At 39.3% G+C, this 21,351-nt stretch overlaps 2 protein-coding genes and 1 pseudogene across 3 annotated transcripts; all 3 read left to right on the top strand.

Annotated features, from left to right (window-relative positions):
• Positions 1-420: 420 nt before the first annotated feature.
• dnajc11a (DnaJ (Hsp40) homolog, subfamily C, member 11a) lies at positions 421-11,564 on the top strand. 2 transcript variants are annotated; one of them, XR_004552512.1, is made up of 17 exons: positions 421-530; positions 1,776-1,905; positions 2,002-2,075; positions 3,350-3,451; positions 3,572-3,700; positions 3,797-3,919; positions 4,084-4,157; positions 4,250-4,439; positions 4,532-4,617; positions 5,726-5,842; positions 6,454-6,609; positions 6,732-6,801; positions 8,422-8,479; positions 10,413-10,555; positions 10,660-10,789; positions 11,099-11,174; positions 11,273-11,564. XR_004552512.1 is itself a non-coding variant. In XM_034087720.1 (16 exons), the coding sequence occupies exons 1-16, from the start codon at positions 459-461 to the stop codon at positions 11,122-11,124; spliced, it is 1,680 nt and encodes a 559-aa protein (XP_033943611.1). In that variant the 5' UTR covers positions 421-458; the 3' UTR covers positions 11,125-11,564. The 2 variants fall into 2 exon arrangements, 1 of the variants encoding a protein (XP_033943611.1); XM_034087720.1 differs by having other exon boundaries at positions 11,099-11,564.
• Positions 11,565-13,630: 2,066 nt separating this feature from the next.
• LOC117449792 (F-box only protein 6-like) lies at positions 13,631-16,180 on the top strand (annotated as a pseudogene).
• A 1,117-nt stretch (positions 16,181-17,297) lies between these two features.
• On the top strand, positions 17,298-20,726 carry LOC117449980 (F-box only protein 6-like). Its single transcript, XM_034087917.1, has 6 exons — positions 17,298-17,777; positions 18,798-19,047; positions 19,166-19,280; positions 19,374-19,469; positions 20,074-20,209; positions 20,300-20,726. Exons 1-6 carry the CDS (start codon positions 17,661-17,663, stop codon positions 20,444-20,446), a joined length of 861 nt encoding a protein of 286 aa, XP_033943808.1. The 5' UTR covers positions 17,298-17,660; the 3' UTR covers positions 20,447-20,726.
• The last annotated feature ends 625 nt before the right edge of the window (positions 20,727-21,351 follow it).

The following is a 21,351-nucleotide window of genomic DNA, read 5'->3' as shown; positions in this document are numbered from 1 at the left end:
TGTTTTAAAGTTAGATATAACGTTATGTGTATAGTAACTATATTCAATATTAATTTGATTGCATTACATATGTATGACTGTATTCAAATTAGTGTTTTTCTTAATACAAAATTGCATGACATTGTTACATTGTCAGTTGCAGAGTAAAACAATAATATATTACACTATATGCATTGTACACTCTTTGGGGGTTGTGAGGAAAAACCAACCCTACCTTTTTACTTTGCAACAAATCGAATGTGTATGTCGCCACAATTCCTCATAACATCTCCAGTAATGGTGAATAAAAGATAATTTTAAACTTTAAAGTGTAAAGCACAAGTTGAAAAAATCATGAACAAGCATGTAAACAAAGCTGCTGTGTTGTTATTCATCCGCAACACAAGGGTGCGATAGAGTGCAGACAGAAGGCTTTAACCGACCTGAATGCCTCGAAGAAGAGATGACCGGGTGTAAACATGGCGTCTTCCTTGGACGATGATGAGATCCTCAACGATGATTACTATTCCCTGCTAAATGTCAGGAGAGAGGTAACATATGCAGCAGTGATCTGGTTTGATGTGTGTGCAGGGGCATGTCGCAGCAATTCTATAAACTTTATCCGGCTGATATTGAGCAGTTTCGTGTACAATCACATGTATCTTTAGCTAGGTGGCTAGCTTGTGACCCTCGACATTGATTTATATGCTGTGACTCCTCGGCTAGATACTTTGCAAGACACCCAACAGGTTGTGAGGTTAAGACTTTTCCAGCAGGGGCTGTGTGTTGATAAAGTTAGGCAGAGGATCGCGCGTTACTGCGAGGATCTGGAAGCTAAAGATAATACAATTACAGTTATTTTCAGTTTCATAATTATCTCATGGACAGTGCTAACTAAAGTTAGCTAATGCTACAACTTCAGGGTTTCAGCATTAATTATTTACAGTTGATCAGATTGCAATGGAAATACCTGTCTGGGAATCAAATGCTTTCTGTCTGTCCACCTGTATTAGTAGAGAAGAGAACATTATGTTCAAATGCAAGCAGTGGTGGAATGTAACTAAGTACATTTACTCACAAAGTCCAGTTTTGAGATATTTGTACTTCAGTGTCTCCATTTTATGCTACTTGATACTTATTTTTACTTTAAAGTTAAGCAATGTTTACTTGTAACAGTATTTTTAAACTGTGGTATTAATAGATTCACCTAAGTGAACAAACTGAATAATTCGTCCACAACGTTATGCAAGTGGACAATTTCAACACAAAATATATTTTGGCACAAAAACATGCTGTTCCAGATTTACTATGTTAAAAGATAACTCGTATATGTCCTTGTTCAGATAATAAGCATGAATAAATAAAATATATGAAAAAAGTTTGCAAAACAAACTTTTCTTAAAAAATAAACGAGACATTTTCTCAACACATCTTAATAAAAGTGTATAATCTCCATGTCAGTGTTTAAGAAAAATAAAACATAATAATAGAGAACATTACATAACAAGCTAATTTGATGACTATTGGGGCTATACCTGTTCTAATATAGTGTATCCAACAACAGTATTAGTAAAACCAGAATTTAAACAGCTGTTTTCTGCTTGGGATGTTTTGTTACAAGTTACCTAAACCCTGCATAGTACAATAGTTCATTTTCATTTCATATAAGTCTTGGATGATGTGAAAGTAGTGGAGTTAAGCTGTAGCAACATCCTGCTGTGTGTTTTGTATGTTGTTGCTCGAGTTTACCAACAAGTTTCTCTTTCACATTTATGCGTTTTAATCTTGTGCCTCAGGCGACACAGGACGAGCTGAAGGTGGCATACAGGCGATTATGCATGCTGTATCACCCAGACAAACACAGGGACCCTGAACTAAAGCGTCAGGCAGAACAACTTTTTAACCTCGTACATGAAGCTTATGAAGGTAAGAAAAGCTTTTCAGATAACGCAAATGACGTTCATTATGTTATGGTACTATTCTGAGGGTTAATAACATTGGTGGTTATCCATGTCTTTTCAGTGCTTCGTGAACCACAGGCACGAGCCATCTATGATATCTATGGCAAGAGAGGACTTGATGTTGATGGATGGGAGGTAAGTCAGTTAGTGGCTGTAGTGGACAGTAATTCCTAAAGAATGACATACAGTTAGAAACAATAGCCCTTACCATTATGTATACAATGTTCTGAATTTCACAAGCATGGTTATTAACCTGTTAAGCCTTTTTTTCACAAAACTGTGTCTCAGAGCTTCTTAAAATTGAACAACCTATTAATGTGTCATCCACTTAACGGGAAGAAACTCCGCTAACTGACGATATTAACCATTTTTAGCGGAAAAAAACACAACTCTAACGCCGAGCATCTGAATTAGCACTAAGCGAAAGAGTGCTAAAGCACTTAGCACAGAACTCACGGTAGAAATATTGTATACTTCATCGGATCTGCACAAACAAGATTCCACAGATTCCAATGGTATAAGTATCATCACCCCACGACCAAAACCTGCGGCAGCGAAGGCGAAACCAGACAACACACAACTTAGCTTTACAGGGTCAAAATGGCAAATACGTCTTACCTTAGCTGTTGTTCTGATCAAAAGTTGTGTTCAATGGCATTAAAACGCATAAAAACGCTGCTGAAGGTTAATCCAATGTCTCTGTCACTTTGAAATGATTACTGATAATCCATCATCATATTTATGTCAAAAACTGACTTTTCATATAGTGTTTTGCGCATCACTCATTCACCAATAGGTAATGTTTAGATGGATTTAGGAACTTCCCCTCGATTCTATTGGCTCTAACGGTTCAAAACAGGTGTCAATCACCAAAATCGACCGATGGGTTCCAGAGATATGAAAAATCCACCCAAATGACCCTAGAAGTGTTTTTTGTTCTAAATCTCTCTAAAAAAGTCAAATGTATCTTATTTTGCATCAATCTTGATACAGGGTACTTATTATATGTTTTATATGTATATAGTTTGGATTCCTAAAGCTTTTAGTATGCTATCCCATCATTCAAGGGTGGTTTTCACTATAAGTAATGGTTTATTTATTTTTTGGACGGACACTATAATTTAAATTTTTTTACTATGTTAAATCTGAATTTACTTTAAAATAAAAAAATATATATTGATTCTGACTTTTCTACATCCAACTCACAGGTTTGTCATTGCTTTGAGAAAAAAGATGATTAATTTAACCCCTTTTAGAATGGAAGTGTTTACTTTAACTATAGATGCTTGATAGTACAAAACATGACACACAGAACGTATGTAATCCTGGTGAAATACCTCCTACTGTAATTCTTTATCCGCACCATGTGAGGCAGACATTTGCTTTCAAATCGTATCTCCCGACTCCAGGTAGTGGAAAGGAAAAGAACCCCTGCAGAGATACGAGAGGAGTATGAGCGTCTTCAGAAAGAGCGAGAGGAGAGGAGGCTTCAGCAAAGGACCAACCCAAAGGCATGTTCACGGGGAAACCTCACATCAAATTGACTGTATTGAAAAGAGTCATTAGGCGTCGTATTTATGTAAATCATTCATTAAAGCAGAGTTTTTTTCTCCTGAATTTGTTATTTGCAGGGAACAATTAGTGTCGGCATTGATGCCACGGACGTCTTCGACCAGTATGAGGAAGACTATGAGGATGTGGGCACAGCGGGAGTCCCACATATTGAAATCAACAAGATGCACATATCACAATCTATAGAGGTGGGTTTTCAAGTGGCATTTGTTTTGGAATGAAAGAGTTGTAGCACAATTACATTTCCCATAAGACTTCCTGTTGTCGTCTCTTTGTCACTGCAGGCTCCTCTCACTACAAAAGACACCGCTATTCTGTCTGGCTCCTTGTCAACCCACAATGGAAACGGAGGTGGCACCATTAACCTGGCCTTAAGAAGAGTCACCTCCACCAAGGGATGGGGAGAGGTACGCTGCATTTTTCTCAAGGAACCACACACACCTTTTTTTATATAGACTTTAAATGGCACACTTTCTTCCTGTCACTCCTGTCTGCCTTTGTGGTACAACATGCAGTGACATTTTAAGATAAGGAAACGATGAAACCTTACCTGCTGTGTGTCTGTTCACAGGTCGAGCTTGGTGCTGGAGACACCCATGGACCTCTTTTAGCGATGAAGATTTTCCGGAACTTGTCGCCTCGATTGTATGTGTTTGAACTGCAAGAGAAAACCAATGAGAAGAACGTATTTGTAACAAGAGAATTAACAATTCAGTGACCTTTTTGTTTTACCTCAGCTTCGTGACCGGTCAGTGTGGGCTCCAGTTGTCCTCCCGAGGCGTGCGTCCTGGGTTTACCACGATGCTGGCGCGTCACCTGGACAAGAACACTATGGGATACCTGCAGTGGCGCTGGGGCGTGCAGTCCTCTATGAACACCAGCATCGTCAGGGACACCAAGAGCAGCCATTTCACCTTTGCTATGCAGGCAAGCAGCCTTCTGGATGTTATTGTAGCCAGGACACCATTCCATCAACAGCTGTTTGTGTCAGTTATCATTTGCATTTCCTCTCTCTGCAGCTTGGCGTTCCTCACACTTTTATGATGATGAGCTACCAGTACAAGTTCCAGGATGAGGACCAGACAAAGATTAAGGGCTCAGTAAAGTAAGTTATCAAAGAGCAGTATGAGTTCATATTAACGTGGCAATATACAACATTTCCACAACAAGTGGTATTATTGTTGGCACCACTGTCGTAAAAGCCAACAGGATCACAGCTTACTGTTAACACAAATTTAGCAAACTATTTACACCACAAGGGAAAAAGCAAGAAAATAAGTGAAATTGTATTTTAATTAATTCCCAATGACTCTCCTCTTGCATTGTGACTGTCTATCCCTTACTCCGACCGACACAATCCAATGGCTCAGAATGAGAGTATGCTTTCATCTGGCATTTTTTAACTACTTTTGTATCTAGTGCTAGGTTTTTCATTCAGAAAACATTTGGCAAAACTGTAAAGGCCCGTCTGTGCCAACTGTGTATTTTGGTTTTTACTGCGTTGTACCCTAAATCGAGCCTGTTTATGTACCCAGTGTCAGGCAGGATGGAACAGTGAAAGCGAGGCCTGTAGGGAACTAATCTATACACTGATAGCAGAGGTCGCGTTAACCGAATATTTTCTCTTTTTTTTTGACAATGACGGAAAAATCTGAAAGCAGTCCGTCATTTTGACAGTTAGAGCAAACTCGGAACCGCGCCAAAGTTTCCCCGCATCGGGGTATCGGTGTTATGCCGTGTTATGCATGCCCTCCAAAGAGGAAATGATACCGTTTCCAAACCTAACTTTGCCGTACAAATCATTCAAATGTCAGTGGGCATGCATAACACGGCGCCCCCCGTTGACAGTTCACGAGCATGCTCCCTTCCCCGTCGTCAGAGTTGTGTAAAGGCAGACGGGTAATTCTGGATTTTGACGGAAATGTTACGATCCTGTCCGTCAAAATGGCGGGCAGCGAAAAAGTCTCAACCTCTGGCTGATAGTGTCATTATTCTAAAGCTATTACACTATTTCCTAATGTTAAGGTAATTAAAGCATAAAACATGTCTATTGCCACTTTAAAACCCCTATTGTGGGTCCAATTTGTTTGTGGAGCAAAGAAAATGCATGACTTTCCAAATATACACAGTTAGAAGTATATGTGCAAGAACTGACAGCTTGAATTTTGACTGCGTTCAGAGATATAGAGAGTGATTTTGTCTTTGTGTCACAGATCAGGTTTCTTTGGGACGGTGATCGAGTACGGTGCCGAGAGGAAGATCAGTCGACACAGCGTCCTCGGGGCCACCGTCAGCGTGGGAGTGCCCCAAGGTGTCTCCCTCAAGATCAAGTAAGTGAAACTTCTGCTCCAGTTTCCTGTTTGAGTGTTTTCCTCACACTGCTGTTTCCATGGCACCCGTGAAGGCAGGACATCATGAAAGCCAGTCCAATACATTGTCTGCAGATTGTTACTGCCCTAGCTGTGCATACTTAAGCATGTAAACACAGGATTGCACAGAAATGCTATTTGGTCTTAGGGTTCAAGTTTCATAGTTTACGTAAGGTCTCCTTTTTGACAATAATCTTAAATCTGACGAACAATTGGCAGTCGATTCTCGCTGTGCTATCTAACCTATTGTAAAGCACATCATTTCCCTTTATCACTGAACACACTGCCGTCATCTGAAGTTCAGGTCCATTTTACAGGACAGAGAAAAGGCAATCATGGTCAATGTGATTGCTGTTGAATCTTTGGTTGAAATAGTTTTATGCATTATAACGATTTTTAAGATTGCATATTAATATTGTATGCATGCAGCTGAGACAATATCGTTGAATGTGACCTTTTTGTTCTGCTATTTTCTGATAGAGATTCCTACAAATCTCACATGGGGTGACCAATTTAGCAGCCAGTTAGAGGCCGTCCCCATTTGAATAATGAAACACACTCTTTATCTGCAGGCTAAACAGAGCCAGCCAGACGTATCTCTTCCCGATCCACCTGACTGACCAACTCCTGCCAAGTGCTGTGTTTTACGCCACAGTTGGACCACTGGTTTTCTACCTCGCCATCCAGCAGCTCATTATTCGGCCCTACGTGCGGGCCCAGAAGGAACAGTAAGAGACCTTTCTTTTACGTTGGCCGTTTCATGCTAGAAATGTTATTGGAAATAGCATGTATTAATATAGTCCAATTTGATGAGCTCTTTTCATTTCTCCATTCTCTTTCCCCTCACCAGAGACTTGGAGATCAAGCAGGAGAGCTCGGCCTCTAATATAGCGAAGAAGAAACAGGAGGCAGAGTCTGCTGTGAGTATTTTACAGGCCTACGGTAACATTCCTACATAGTGGTTAAAAAGCAACTTGCAGGTTTTTTCTTTTACTACATTTATGCTTAAACTTGCCTGAAAATTACATTTAAAAAAGTGAATGCAGGATTTGATATGTTTTACGAGATATAAGGAATTCAGAGGGAAAGGAGCCGTTTTGAGCTCTGCTCCTAAAAACGGTGTGTTTTTTTAACGTCAAACGCGTCATATTACGTCACATAGGGGAGCAACTTTCTCGGACTCCTTCTCTGCCCAATTCACGGTAGTAGTTGGTTCGAGTGGTTGTGATTTAGTGAGCTGGTATTTTTTCGGTAATTTTACATTGTATTTCACCATTTTTAATCGTGGTGAGCTTGTGTTTGTGCAGGTTGCACAAACTCGAGTCAGGACATCGACATAGTCCTATGGACTACACAGGACATAGTAGTCCACAGTTTCCCTAACAGGAAAAGGACCGGAGCTAGCTTTCGTTCCTGGGTGTGTTGTGCGAGGGGCATCCACCTCCCTGCAGCACATACTCTCCACAGCTGAGGCCATGGGCTGGCATTTCCCACACAAGCACCTATCAAACAAAACGTTTATCAGGAAACCGTATTACATCTCTCTCCCCCCCCCTCCTCTTCGCTGCTCTCTCTCTCTCTCTCTCCCCCCCTTCGCTCCTCTCTCTCTCTCCCCCCCTTCGCTCCTCTCTCTCTCTCTCTCTCCCCTCCAGTACACAGCACCGTAAAACTTAGTGTGGAGTTGCATTAGGTAACGCAAGATACGGCTGATACTTGCGCATTAGTTTCTGTTATGGATCAGTATCAACAGTCCTGCCAGTAACGTTACTATATTATCAATACTACTTTAGTTATAGCCTGATATATGATAGCTAACGTTACAATGTTGTGCTGTGACCGACGTTAGCTAACATTAACTGTAGCTAACGCCGGTCACTCACCAGGACAGCTGCCCAGTTCTCCACTGGTTCTCCTCACACCACAGCTCCATTTCTCTCCGATGGCCGTTACTTCTTCTAATCCTTGGCTGCTCCTGGTCTCTTGGACGCCTAGCAGGCTCATCATTATAAGGTTGTGGTCCGTCATATGCATACGAATATAGCAGGTCTCCCTTGGAAAAGAGATCAATGATCTCAATGGGATACACCTGGGTAAATAAAGGTTTGAAATGAAATGAAATATACATTTTCAACCTCTTCTGTGTCAAAACTATTATTCATACGTTAGACCGGCCGCTCTCCCCCCTGTGACGTCACACGCGTGAGGTCTTTTTTTATGCAGAAGTAAAAATGTCTTCCAAAAACGACGCCAGATACTGTAGTGTATATTTCTGTATATTTTTTTGAAAATCTAGTGTATACATAATTTTCCTACACATGTATTCACTGGGGTCTCTAACCTGCAAGTTGCTCTTTAAGTATTGGATAACTAATAAGATTCTGTTATTGTGGGTGACTGTCCCACGCCAGTCAGATGAAGAGGCTGAGTTGGGATTAGATACAATTCAAAGTCTTAGTGAAATTCATTAGTATAATCCATTTAATGGGGAATCTCACTGTTTGTCTCCTTCCCTTCCTCTCCGTGTCTTTTCCTCCGTACAGATCATGCTCATGCAGGAGTCTGTGCGCAGGATTATTGAAACCGAGGAGTCCAAAATGGGTAAGATCAGTAATATTTAAAGGATAAGCTTATGCTGTGGATAATGTTTTTTTTAAGCAGGTTTTCAAACTATTCGATCCTCTCACATTGTAAACTGTTTTTAATACGTTAAAAATGTTGATTCCTGGTTCTATATTGCTTTATTTAAAGTGTAACTCCTAAGATTTTACTTGTACAAGCCTAGTCTGCTTTTAGCATAAATATCACTGCTGGTATTATTTCCCGCTATGGTTCGCATTGGCAACACTTATAAACTAAAGTAGAATAATTGCTTTTACTGGTCTTCTTGAGCAGTTCACTGAAATCTAACGTGACTGTTTACCTGTCAAAGGCAAGTGTGTGGGCCGTTCTATTGAAGTATGACTTATTTTACACTGAATTAATCTATTTTGTGGAGAGCTTTTAACACAGGGTATTAAACTGTTAATAAAGGATATTGACTTTAGTGGATTTTGTAAAGACCCTCCTTTCTGTTTGACTAGTGATAATCTTTTTTTAGAAAGTATAATTTTCACCTTGGGGAGTTTGGCAAGTGATAATTGTCTTATGACACCTGGCACTGTAGAGGTTGCTTTAATTTTGGTATCATCAGAGGCCCCCTAGACCGTGCCCTTGTAAAGTAACAGTTAATTGCAGGGTGTGTGTGTGTCTGTGTGTCGCTGTGTAATGACTGACACACAGCTCCTCTTTAATATTCACTGGACCACACTCTATGAAATGGTTAGGGTATTTTTTATGCAGCTCGCAATTAAAATTAATTGTGCTGTCTTTTTAGTTGTATACTCACAAAGATAATTGTAACAAACAAGCTGGCTTTGTTATTAAATATGTGGCTAAAATTGCTTGCATGCAATATTTAAATGAGTCAATAGGGAAAGTTGTGATTTTTGTTGGACTTTTACTTTTAATGCATTAAAAAAGCTGTTAATGTTTCCTTATCTTATAAGATAAGGAAACATTAACAGCTTTTTTTTCCTTGTATTTTCTAAATGCACTCTTTAAAAGGTCCCATATTGAGAAAAGTGAGATTTTTATGTTTTTTATTTTTTTTTAAAAGCAGGTTTAGGTGCTGCGTAAATATTGTGAAAATGTCAAAACACTCGGAGAAATGGCAAAAGCCTTTACCAGAAACTGCTTTTAACCAACTGCGTTCAGATACCAGGTAAAAACTAAGGTGGCCGACAGGTGCAAACGCACTACAGCGGCCCAAAACACTTCCATTAGCAGAAACGCACCGCACATTCATAACTATGCAATTATAAAAATAGAAATGTGCCAAAACACATGCAAAAAAAAGAAAAACCTCTTTACCAACTTGACGAAACATGCACAGGGTTTACTCAGAGTGCTGCATAAATGAAACGCTGCAAATACGAAAAAGCTGCAAGAAGCTAAAAACACATTACATTTAGCTGACGCTTTTATCCAAAGCGACTTACAATAAGTGCATTCGACCAGGAAGACACAACCTTGAAGAAAACAGAATCATATAAGTACATCAGGTTTCATAGAGCCAAGCATTTCAAGTGCTTCTCAACTGGCTTTAGTTAAGCCAGCCCTTTATTAGTATATAAGTGCTTTGTTAGCAGTTCTTTGTTAATAGTTCTATCGCTCGAAGTGGAGTCGAAAGAGATGAGTTTTCAGTCTGCGCCGGAAGATGTGTAAGCTTTCTGCTGTCCTCATTCCACCATTTTGGAGCCAGGATAGCAAACCCACATGTTTTTGCTGATACACAACAAAAAAGGGGACTAAAAGTGATGCACACAGCTGGGAATAGAGCGCTTGTTGACGTTAAGTGTCACAAAGGCCAGCTGTCAAATTAGCATAACGCTCCCCTTTAAATGTTACCAAGTAGACCATTTTGGTGACCATAACACGCTAATAAATGACTTTAATCAACACTATCTTTGATGCTGTTGCTTCATTAAATCAGGTCTCATCATCCTCAACTCCTGGTATGGCAAGTTTGTGACGGACAACAGCCGAAAACACGAGAGGGCAAAGGTCATCGATGTGAGTGTGCCACTGCAGTGTCTGGTGAAAGACTCTAAACTCATCCTCACTGAAACCACAAAGGTAAGATTTACAAACTCTAAGAATGTATTCAAAACCTAATTTCTCTACAGATTCCTTCCAGCGTGATGATTCAGACTATTCATGACCTAATTGTGTCTTTGCAGTCAGGACTCCCTGGTTTCTACGATCCCTGTGTGGGGGAGGAGAAGAGCCTGAAGGTGCTGTATCAGTTCCGCGGAGTCATGCATCAAGTCCTGTCAGGAGACACGGAACCACTCAGGATACCAAAGCAATGTAAGACAGAATGTACTCTACAGCACAGTGACTCTCCAGAATGGGGATTATGTCACGTTTTTTTTGCCCCAGTCAAAGTAATATTTAACTTCTTCGGTGAAGGTTTAAAGATTAAGAAGCTAGTCTTGAACTCTCTAATCGGCAACTGTTTCAATTCTTACTGTTAGGCGGATTTACCCTTTGTAGATGTTTGTGATGCAACATATTTCAAGTATTGTATTTTAACTGAGAGATCCGCTGATTTATCTTACCTGTCACCTCCGCGCCATCAGCGCTGTGTCTGACATCTTTGTTTCTTCCTCTGTACAGCTCACAGGATTGACGCAGACACATAGGCGCTCCTCGGCCGACCAAAAAGACTCATCTCTCAGCTGTTTGACAGAAGGTGGATACAACTGTTTTAGATACGACATGGATTGAAGTCCTTGTTACTCAGAAAACATGAATTTACCTTTTTGTCTTTATATTCATTTAAATATGCAGAGCGGAGTAAAACATCACAGACTGGAGTGATCATAATTCAAGATCTATGGACAGGGTCGTGGCCTGCTAGAAAGTCTAATGTGACACCCCAATCAATGGCTACCATATTAAGTCCCGGGTCTTTTAGCCTTCTTGGTATCCATTTCTTTTTGGTATGGCTTGTCTTTTATGATTGAGTTCTATGTACTGTAATGTACACAAACTGCAGTGCCTATGTGAATGACGACATGAATGCACCTCTGTTTATTTGCCATATTATTAAAATAAGTCTCTCTGATGTTGCTTTACCATTTTGGAGCCTTTTTTTTTTCAAAAACAGAAAAGGTTTATTTGAGTTTGTTGTGTTTGTTATTGTTGGTTTAACCCAGTTTAGAGAAGAGTTGCTTGTATGTCAGTGTTCTTGGGGAAATGTGTGATTTTGAAAGATAATATAATTGTTAAAAGTAATAAGACACTATATGTCTATTGGCATGCGAAAGTGCATTTAAAAAGGTTTATATTGGCAAGTGTATTTACTTAAATGTTTAATTAATTCATGGTTCAACATCTCCCTGTGATCCTTTTCTGGATCTGAGTGAATTGTTTATGCATTTTTCTTCCTTGACTTGTTTGCCAGTTTGTGTGCCATAAATAGAAAGGAGAGGATTAACTGAAACAACTGCAAGACCTAAGATTGCTTTACCCCCTGTGGAAAATGCAACCTGCCTTTTCAAGAATCATAACGAGCGGATTATGCAAAGAGGGCTGACGTATTGTCTATATATTTTTCTGAAGCCGCAAACAACATCTCTACAATAATTATTCTTTCGAAAGCAAATTAAGTTTGACACATTGTTCATCAGGCAAGTCTAGTTTCTAGATGATCAATTTAACTAAAAGGAGTTGTGTTTAAATACTATACAATACAGAAGGCCAATATATATAGTCACACCTGTGAGTCTGTGACACTAGCTGCCTTTTTGATTAATGACTTCATTATGTAATCATGAAATTCTTTATCTGGATAATCCCTTTTGAGTCAGTAAAGACATCTCTGTGCTCCTGCAGCTGATTCGTAAAGGCTGTAATTATTCAATGTATCTAAGCGTTCTCCTCTTTGTTTTTGGCAGTTGTTACTTGTTTATTTTACACAAGTTAATCAATTACACCCTTCATTAGATCATTACGGTTGTGTTTAAAGTTTTCCAGGACAGGTGGAGTTAACTCATCTGTAGCAAAGCAGATCAAAACAAAGTCTCCGAACAAAACAGTTTGGTTATTTTTGATCGAATTGATCAGGACATGGCATTAACAGCACATGACAATGTATTATAGTAATAGCCTAATGCAGTGGTTTTCAAACTGTGGGGCGTGACCCCTGGTGGGTCGCGGAGGTACTGCAGGGGGGGCGCGGGGAGATTTTTTATTTTATTATTTTCTCCTTTTAGCTTTGTGAAGCACCTTGAGATGACGTTGTTTTTAAAGTGTGCTATATAAATCAAATGTATTAATATTATTATTAAATTGTAAACAAACACTGCTCGAAAATATCTCATTGGTCAGAGAGCTGTGGGCATAATGCTGCCTTTTGCAACATCCTACTTGTGTGAGATAGGCTTTTCTTGCTGCCATCAAAACGAAATACAGATCAAAGCTGAACATTGAGAATGAACTGAGAGTGGCAGTCTCAAAACAACAGCCCCGGTTTGAGAAGATCTGCAAGGGAAAGCAAGCACACACAAGTCATTGATAGGCTATGTGTGGAATATGAATGGTAAAGTGATGTGATTGTTTGCAACCTGCAATCCTACCAATATAGATGGGAACCGGGTTGGGGGGTCCCGAAAATATTTCCAATTATCCAAGGAGGGCCGACTGAAAAAGTTTGGGAACCACTGGCCTAATGCATAACTGCAGCTGTGACTCACTGTTAACAAAAAAAACACAATTGATATTAAAAGCTCTTTCTGCTACTGAAACCCCCCCCCCCCTTACCGAAGTAGGCCGGTCCCAGTCCGCCCCTGTTTATCGACTTGTTTTGGAGCACGTATTCCACATCCATAACAAGCGCCCGGGTGTGTGAATAACGAAGTCACTGGATGAAGAATGTTTAACGGGAAACAATAATGATTACTGTGGAAGTAGAGGAATAAGAGGCCCTTCCTTAAACTACGAAAAGCAACCGTCCTTATAGTGTTTGACTTGACGGTGTCGGTACCCGAACTGCACTTCCGACACGGAAGTTTACCGCTTGCAGACAATAATGAGACTCTTCTGTCTGCTCCTGTTTACCCTTGAGTTTCATTACATTATAGTTAAAAGGTAAAAAAACAGATTGTGGCAACGCTCTGGTCTGGCTCAGACACAAAGAGAAACCCTATGAATGAAGCTGCAGTACCGTCAATGTCCCTTTCAAATATAGGTGTTCATCTTTCTGCCATGAAAACAACAATCTGTTTTCACTTGACAGCAGTCAGTGGAAGACTGCCTTAAGAAGAGTCTCTTGGAGTCCGTGGTAAACATTATCTGAGTTAATCTACTTTATATTTATACTTTACTACTTAGTCAACTTGCATTTATTTGATAACTTAAGTTACTTTGAAGATGCATCATTATATCACATTATCAATAATAACTATATAAATTATACAATAAACGAGTACTTTCACTTTTGCTCCATTAAGTATTGTGATGTTACAGTAGTTATTTTGCTCTTTTACTCAAGTAACTTTTGAAATAAGTGGTTTTTGACTATATCAGAGCATTTCTTAGTGCTATTTTTACTTAATCAATCAATCAATGTTTATTTATATAGCCCAATATCACAAATGTTACTTAAGTAATAGTCTGAGTACTTTGTCAATCCTGCTTGTAGCCTAGCTCTCAGTGAAATAAATATCAAATAACATATGTGTAATGTGTAAAACGCACAATGAAATAGGAAGACTGTGCTAAAAGACTGGTGATCAGCAATGATTACATGCATGCAAAAGGCAAGCATTTGTCTGTGCAAAACACAGACATCCAGCATAAAGTGTGATATATTTTCTGAATCAACAAATAACATATGATCAATGTCTTGTATTGTTTCCGTGACAGTAAACATATTTTTTATTTTACAAGGCACCTCAGTCAAAAATATATGTGTATAATAAAGTATATAAAATAACTGAAGAAGGGAGATGAAATAGCAGGATGATAAACCACCATAGGAAAACTGAAATGTGTATGGGAAGTGTCTGTGATGCATTTAGACTTTAAAGGATGACTGTAATCAGGAGAAGGTTAAATATGGTGAAGGTGAGCTGTTTGATGTGAAGAAAATAAATGTGAAGGTATGTTTTTCCCAATAAGCTCCACAAAAGGAGGAGTTAGTATATAAATGATGATTTTTGATGTTGTAGTTTGGTTGCTCTCTAGAGAACATCTCAGTGTATTGACTCTTGTGTTCTATTATGTTCATACTTACATTTAGAGTAATTGCATGTGTGATAAATGACTTAAAATGTAGTGTTTGCATCAGTATTAATCTATTTTTATCAGTTTACTATCCAGAAAACATCTCTCTGCTAAGCTGATTGGTTATAGACATAACTGAGTAATAATGTGTAAGCAATGTGGAGCATTGTTTAAAAGCCAGTGTTGAAAAACTAACCTGATTATCCAGATTTTAATCTTTTTGGTCTGTTCTCATCAGTTCTTCCCTATTTCTCTGGAGATCCTGGAGGAGATCTTCCTGAATCTTCCTCCTGGTGAGGTGGTTCGTGTCTGCCGGGTAGTGTGCCATCAGTGGAAAGAAGTGGTTGATAGTAAGTCCCTGTGGAAAGAGAGATGTAGAAGAGAAGGAGATCACCTCAGTGATACTTCCAAAAATCCTGAAGACTGGAGGTTGTTTTACTTCTTGTGCAAGCAGAGAAGAAATCTTCTCAAGAATCCTAGAGGACAAGGTAAACAGTCACATAACACACTTTAAACAACATTCAGTTGTCCAAATACAACATGATTTCTATCACAACTCTCCTTTTTTGTTTTGACAGAGGAACTCAGCGGCTGGCTGATTTTGAATAATGATTATAGATGTTTTCGATATGGTGGTAGATGTGGTGGTTTGGATGGATTTGGTGGTAATAGATGGGCAGTGCACGGGATCAGAGAGCCTCATCCAGATGAGACAGTCCAAAACAACTTTGTGACCTCTTACACGTGAGTATTTACAAGAAGAGACGCAGAAAACATATCGCACTCATGTATGCTACAATCCTATTATGTTATATTTAAAACATTTTGTATTCAGCATGGCGAAGAAGTCACAGCTGATTGATTTGGAGAAGGAAGGTTACAGCCCGTCGTTCATGGATCACTTCCAGCCAGATATCCGAATATCTGATTGGTGAGAAAAATACACAGAAACTTGCGAATGGAATAATTCCAGTTTCGTTATCGTTATTGCCCTTCATTTATAACAACTATACCACTGAATGCACACAGTTAAATGGTGAACTTGATGCTTGTAGCAACTTTGATACAAATTAATCAAACTGATGTCTGTGTGTGGTAGGTATGCACCAAGATGCGACTGCGGCTGTATATGAGATCCGTGTAGAGCTTTTGAATGAAAAAAAGAGGCCTATTCAGACATTTGCTCTGGAGATCGTTGAGTTTAAGTATGGGAGTGACGAGCGATGGAATGAGGTATGAACAGAGCAAGACTCATTTAATATTAGGATGATCTTTAGAAAATGCTCTGGGACAACTCTGGACCAATTGATATTTGTTTTACAGATGGCCCATGTATTCAAGAACTATGGACCAGGAGTGAGGTACGTAATTTTCACCCACGGAGGCAGGGACACACAGTTCTGGGCAGGATGGTATGGGATTCGCCTCACCGAAAGCTGCGTTGAGATATGTCCAGCAGCGAACCAATAGCTCTTTGGGATGCATCTACTTCCTGCTTCCTGCTTTTGCTTGAAATTGCACCTCTTGTTTGCCTTATATAATCTTCTGTTATGTAATGTGTTACGGAATGTTTCACTGCTAAACTATGAATATGTGCAGTCTTTATGAAATGTTACGTTCAACAGCCACAGTTTGAGAAAATGTACAAGTACAGTAGGAGAGCACATCCCTTCTTTGTTAAGAGGATCTTAATCCTCACTAAAAGTGCCTCATAGAAATATTTTTGACATTCCTCTCAAAATAAGCAGTTCAACTTCAATCAATACTTTGGTTATTTACCCTTTGGTGATGTTCCCTGACCACTGTCATAAAATGGGTTTTCACAGTATAATGTGGAGTGATAATATTATGTTGTAGGTGACATGAAGGCATCAGTTGAACAATAAAGTAGTTATTTCAGGAATAAAATGCACCTTTTGAGCATGACTGTTTAAAAAGGGAATGTCTTTGTGAATGTTAAAAGGTTCACCACTACTGTTCGGCATATCAGCCTTAATGGAAATGTTATTTGCACTGCTGCTTTGCACAGCCCAATAAGATGTTTCCAAAATGCACACCGGATTTTTTTCCTAGGGTCCGTTCGATTAAAATCCTTTTTCTTTTGTATTGATCAGTCCATCTGTAGGCTGTCTGCTCTGGCATTTTATTTAAAAAAATTAGGTTTACAAGTTTTTAGCCATGGTTGTGTACTTATTTGTCTTTATTTTAATTGTATTACTAATATGTGCTTTACTTTTTTATTATTTCATATCATAATTGATACCTATAATATTTGTACCTGCTATTCAACTTTTGCTCTAACACTGTACATTTCCCCTGGAACTAATAAAGGATTTCTGATTCTGATTGTTTTTGTTCTTCTACAGCTTTACTCCAGGGTTGACAGACACTCTATGGTTGACACATGGGTTGACCGGGTGAAATAAACTCTTCTTCATTGATTACACATTATCCTGGAAATGTATGATTCAAAGGGGTTCGTTTTTAATGTCACCCGGCGTACACTGAAACCTACGGGTGGGCGGTGCAGAAAATAAGCAGCAAAAAAAGACGCGTTATTTTATCTGCTCGCTCCGCCTACGTATCTTACGTCCAACTCAAGTGTCCTGGTATAATACCAACCGAGCTCAGCGTCGTCAGCTGTTAGCTTTCGGGAATAAGTAATACGATGACATTTGAAGAGGTAAAACCGAAAGTGTCCTTCGCTTCCCAGGCATGCGTCGTCATTATGTTAAGTTTAGTGCTGTAGGAAACATTATAGCTGCTTCCGCCTTACTTGAAAGTCTCCTTACCTCGAGACGTACTTCCGTGTTGTGAGTTATACGGATATAAATAAATGTAGCCACGCAGTAGCTATTTTATAACGCCTACGCAGACGTATTTTCGGTAAGAAGTCGATGGCTATATATGTGGCGTTATAACTCGTAAATACATTTGCATTAGCCTAGGCATGAAGAGCAAAGCTAAAGCTATGGGTGGATCTCAAAGCTCTTCTGTGGCCTCAAGTCATGAAGACTGTCTAAGGGTTCAAGCTGCAGGATCGTCAGCTTCATTTTCACTACAGAGGGTAAGCTGTGTATTTCCTACATGATCCCAGACACTGAGTTAATACGCAAAGAGCGAGCAACTTGACTTGCAGCCATTATTCATAATGCAAGGAACTGCTGATAACAACAACAACAACAACAACCTGCTGTCATATGGAAGCCCATTTCAGCCTGTAGGCACGTTTTTAATTGTTATTTGTATCGAAACCATAACTATAGTATCTCAAAAATAAAGGCATGCAACATAATTAACATTTTCAAAAATGATATCAAAATAAGGAGTATTTCAGAAAGATTTGTTTAATAGGTCTAGCTGAAACTCAATAAGAAAATGTCTCAAACTATGGCTTGGTATCTTAAAAACAATGATGATATATTGAGTAAGTATTTTGTAATAATAGAATGCTTTATCAAAAATAATTGCTTAGCGGCCTGGTAGGCCAAAGACAGGATCTGTTTTTATCAGGAAGTATCTTATTTGTTCTTAACTGGCAGAAATGGGCTAACATACATTAGTTCTTGCAATATGAATAAGTTTCATTTAAATACAAAAAATGATTTCAGACCATGCAGTCTATATGTTTCAGACATACACAGAGGGTTTGCACTATTTATTTTATTACAGTATTTATTTTATACTTGTCAGCCACTGAAATGACATGTCCCAGTCTGTAAAATCTGCCATCATGGACATGTTCTAACTATCCAGTTGATTGGTCATAGGCTAACCTTAATTTAGTTGACGTCTCTTTTGGCTAGACTGCTTCTATTTTGCAAAGGAGGTGCAGTAACAGCCCAAACTTTTATTTACAATCACAACTGAGCAGCTCTTATTTGGTAAATTAGGTATTTTCTACATCTTTTACTTCAATAATGGTCTGTTTTAACTGCTAGTGCTGAGAAAATGCTGATGTTTCTTAGTTTGAAATGATATGGTTATCTAAGCAGGGGGAGGGGGGATTTGGTCCAAAGTCAGTGTTTGAAAACAAACCTGATTATCCAGAGCTTGGGCTTATCTGTGTCCTGTCTGTTCTTTTCAGGAGTTTGATCTCCCTCTGTTGATCCTGGAGGAGATCTTCCTGAATCTGCCTCCTAATCAGGTGGTCAGGGTTTGTCGGTTAGTGTCCCATCAGTGGAAAGAAGTGGTTGATAGTGAGTCCCTGTGGAAAGAGAGATGTAGGAGAGAAGGATTTCACCTCCGTGATACTTACAAAAAACCCAAAGACTGGAAGTTGTTTTACTTCTTGTGCAAGCAGAGAAGAAATCTTCTGAAGAATCCAAGAGGGGAACGTAAGACACCTCGTAACTAACCTCACTCAACATCTGATTGCCACTGTAATCGGTTACTGCTCAGCAACAAATTAGCTCTACAAAATAATTGATCCCACAACCCTCCTTTGTTTAACAGATAAGATGAGGAACTGGAAGATACTGGAGAATGGTGGCGACCGTTGGAAAGTAGATGGATTATTGGTGCCACACCAAAATGAGAAAGTCCAGAAAAACTTTGTTACTTCCTACGAGTGAGTACTCGCCAACAGTTGTGGAGAAAACAAATATGACATGATGTGATCATTTCTATTGTGTAGCAGCTGAAACCCTGTGTGTTCCTGCAGGATGTGCAGGAAGGAACAGCTGATTGACTTGGAGAAGGAAGGTTACAACGCATCGTTTATGGATCACTTCCAGCCTGACATCAAAATATCTGATTGGTGAGAAGAATACACATTTCATTCTGACACAACTCTAGAGTAATTCCTACAATTATGGCAAATTGAATCAGTGACCATCAGTTACTTGACTTTGTTCAAAACCATATTAGTAACAAAAACATTGAAGTGCTAAATATAAAGTGTTATTTTCTATATTACTTTAATACATTTAACCAGTTCTATGAATGAAATCCAACTTAATGCACACCTGTCAAATGTCAGACTTGATGGATTACATTAGAACGTTGAATGATTTCCATACATCTACTGTAGATAACAATACAACGCTCACATAATAGGCACATTAAATAAGACATAAGACTTTAAATGAAGGGCGCTATTGGAACAGCGCATGGTGCTGGAAGTTAAATAAACGTAGCTTAAATGATCAAAACAGATTTGCGTCAAAAACAGAACTGTAATTTAACTGCAAAAAGAATAAGGCCTCTGCTCCTTCTGAGTGGGAAGCTACATCTCTCGTCTGACTTTTAGGAATGTCTTTCTTCTCCTTTTAAACAATGAACAATGCTGAAAAACATGTGTTTGGACCTAATTGCTGACTACAGATCTATGTGCGCATGCTTTTGCCTCTTTGTTATATTAGGTATGCACCGCGATGGGATTGTGGCAGTCAATATGAGATCTGTGTAGAGTTGCTGAATCACAGCAAGGGGATTGTCCAGACTTTTGCTCCCGACACCATTACCTTTGAGCAGTGGAATGATCAGAATTGGAATCAGGTATGTCGTGCAATAATGAACACCGTGGCATTCAGAGGAGGTGCAAAGCTCAAGGACGATTATTGACTTACTGATTTGTGTTCTTTTCAGCTGACCCATGTATTCCAGAACTACGGACCAGGAGTGAGATACATCCGCTTCACCCACGGAGGCAGGGACACGCAGTTCTGGGCAGGATGGTACGGGGTTCGTGTCACCGACAGCAGCGTTGAGATCTGTCCAGCAGCGGACACGTAGCTCTTAGGGATTCCTCCAATGCCTGCCTTTGCCTATAATTGCACCTTCTTATTGGGATCAAACTAAGTTCCGTTTTCCTTTTATAACCACGTTTTACCTGTTGCGTATAGGTCTACTAATATGGTATATGTGTTTTGTTTTGAAATGTCATTTTCAAAATACCCGCAATACTGCCCCAAATGAAGAAATATGAAGTTAACATGGTAAATATGTTTGAAAATGCTATTCTAAATTATGCAGAATTGTGTTCGAAACAATAAAAAAATATATATTATCATTATTTTTTTCATGGTCTCTGGTTGATCCTTTAAAAGAAAATGTGGTTCATTGGAAACTACCCACTTCCCCCGAAGAGCCTCATGCTCATATCGATGCTGGGAGGCAACATGTTTCAGTAGAAAGTCATTATGAAAACACAGTGCAGTCACATTGAAACGGTCACACCTAGTTTCAGTTTACATACTCAACTGTAACCTTGTAAAATTGAAACTTTAAGTCTGAATGAAATTGTTTTCTATCTAGTGTTTTTAGATGCCAATTGGATATGTTGAGGGAGGCGTGTGGCGCAGTGGATAGAGCCTTGGTGTTGGGGTCAGGGGTTCAAACCCCACTGCAGTCAGCATGTCGTTGTGTCCCTGGGCAAGACACTTCACCCCAAATTGCTCCTGTGGGGATTGCCCACAGTATTGAGTATGGAAGTCGCTTTGTATAAAAGCGTCTAACAAGGGACATGTAATATGTAATCTGTCAGGACAAGATGCCATATACTGTAACTAGGCAGCCTGCAGAAAGGATATAGCTGCTACTGATGTTTAAGTTTGCTTCTCAGTCGGTGTGATTAAACAAGTGAAGGGGTATGAATGCATCAGTGGGAGCAGAATGACTGCTACATAACAAGAACATGT

This window comes from Pseudochaenichthys georgianus, chromosome 7 (genome assembly GCF_902827115.2).
Source record: "Pseudochaenichthys georgianus chromosome 7, fPseGeo1.2, whole genome shotgun sequence".
NCBI lineage: Eukaryota > Metazoa > Chordata > Actinopteri > Perciformes > Channichthyidae > Pseudochaenichthys > Pseudochaenichthys georgianus.
This window is presented reverse-complemented; position numbering and strand designations above follow the sequence as displayed.

What these genes read in the sequence shown, in the direction of transcription:
- dnajc11a (XM_034087720.1), top strand. Translation starts at nt 459, where the DNA reads ATGGCGTCTTCCTTGGACGATGATGAGATCCTCAACGATGATTACTAT. An exon ending in ATTTCACCTTTGCTATGCAG is followed by an intron (nt 4,440 to 4,531) that starts GCAAGCAGCCTT and finishes CTCTCTCTGCAG; the next exon opens with CTTGGCGTTCCTCACACTTT. An exon ending in GGTGTCTCCCTCAAGATCAA is followed by an intron (nt 5,843 to 6,453) that starts GTAAGTGAAACT and finishes CTTTATCTGCAG; the next exon opens with GCTAAACAGAGCCAGCCAGA.
- LOC117449980 (XM_034087917.1), top strand. Translation starts at nt 17,661, where the DNA reads ATGAAGAGCAAAGCTAAAGCTATGGGTGGATCTCAAAGCTCTTCTGTG. An exon ending in GAAGAATCCAAGAGGGGAAC is followed by an intron (nt 19,048 to 19,165) that starts GTAAGACACCTC and finishes TTTGTTTAACAG; the next exon opens with ATAAGATGAGGAACTGGAAG. An exon ending in ATGATCAGAATTGGAATCAG is followed by an intron (nt 20,210 to 20,299) that starts GTATGTCGTGCA and finishes TGTTCTTTTCAG; the next exon opens with CTGACCCATGTATTCCAGAA.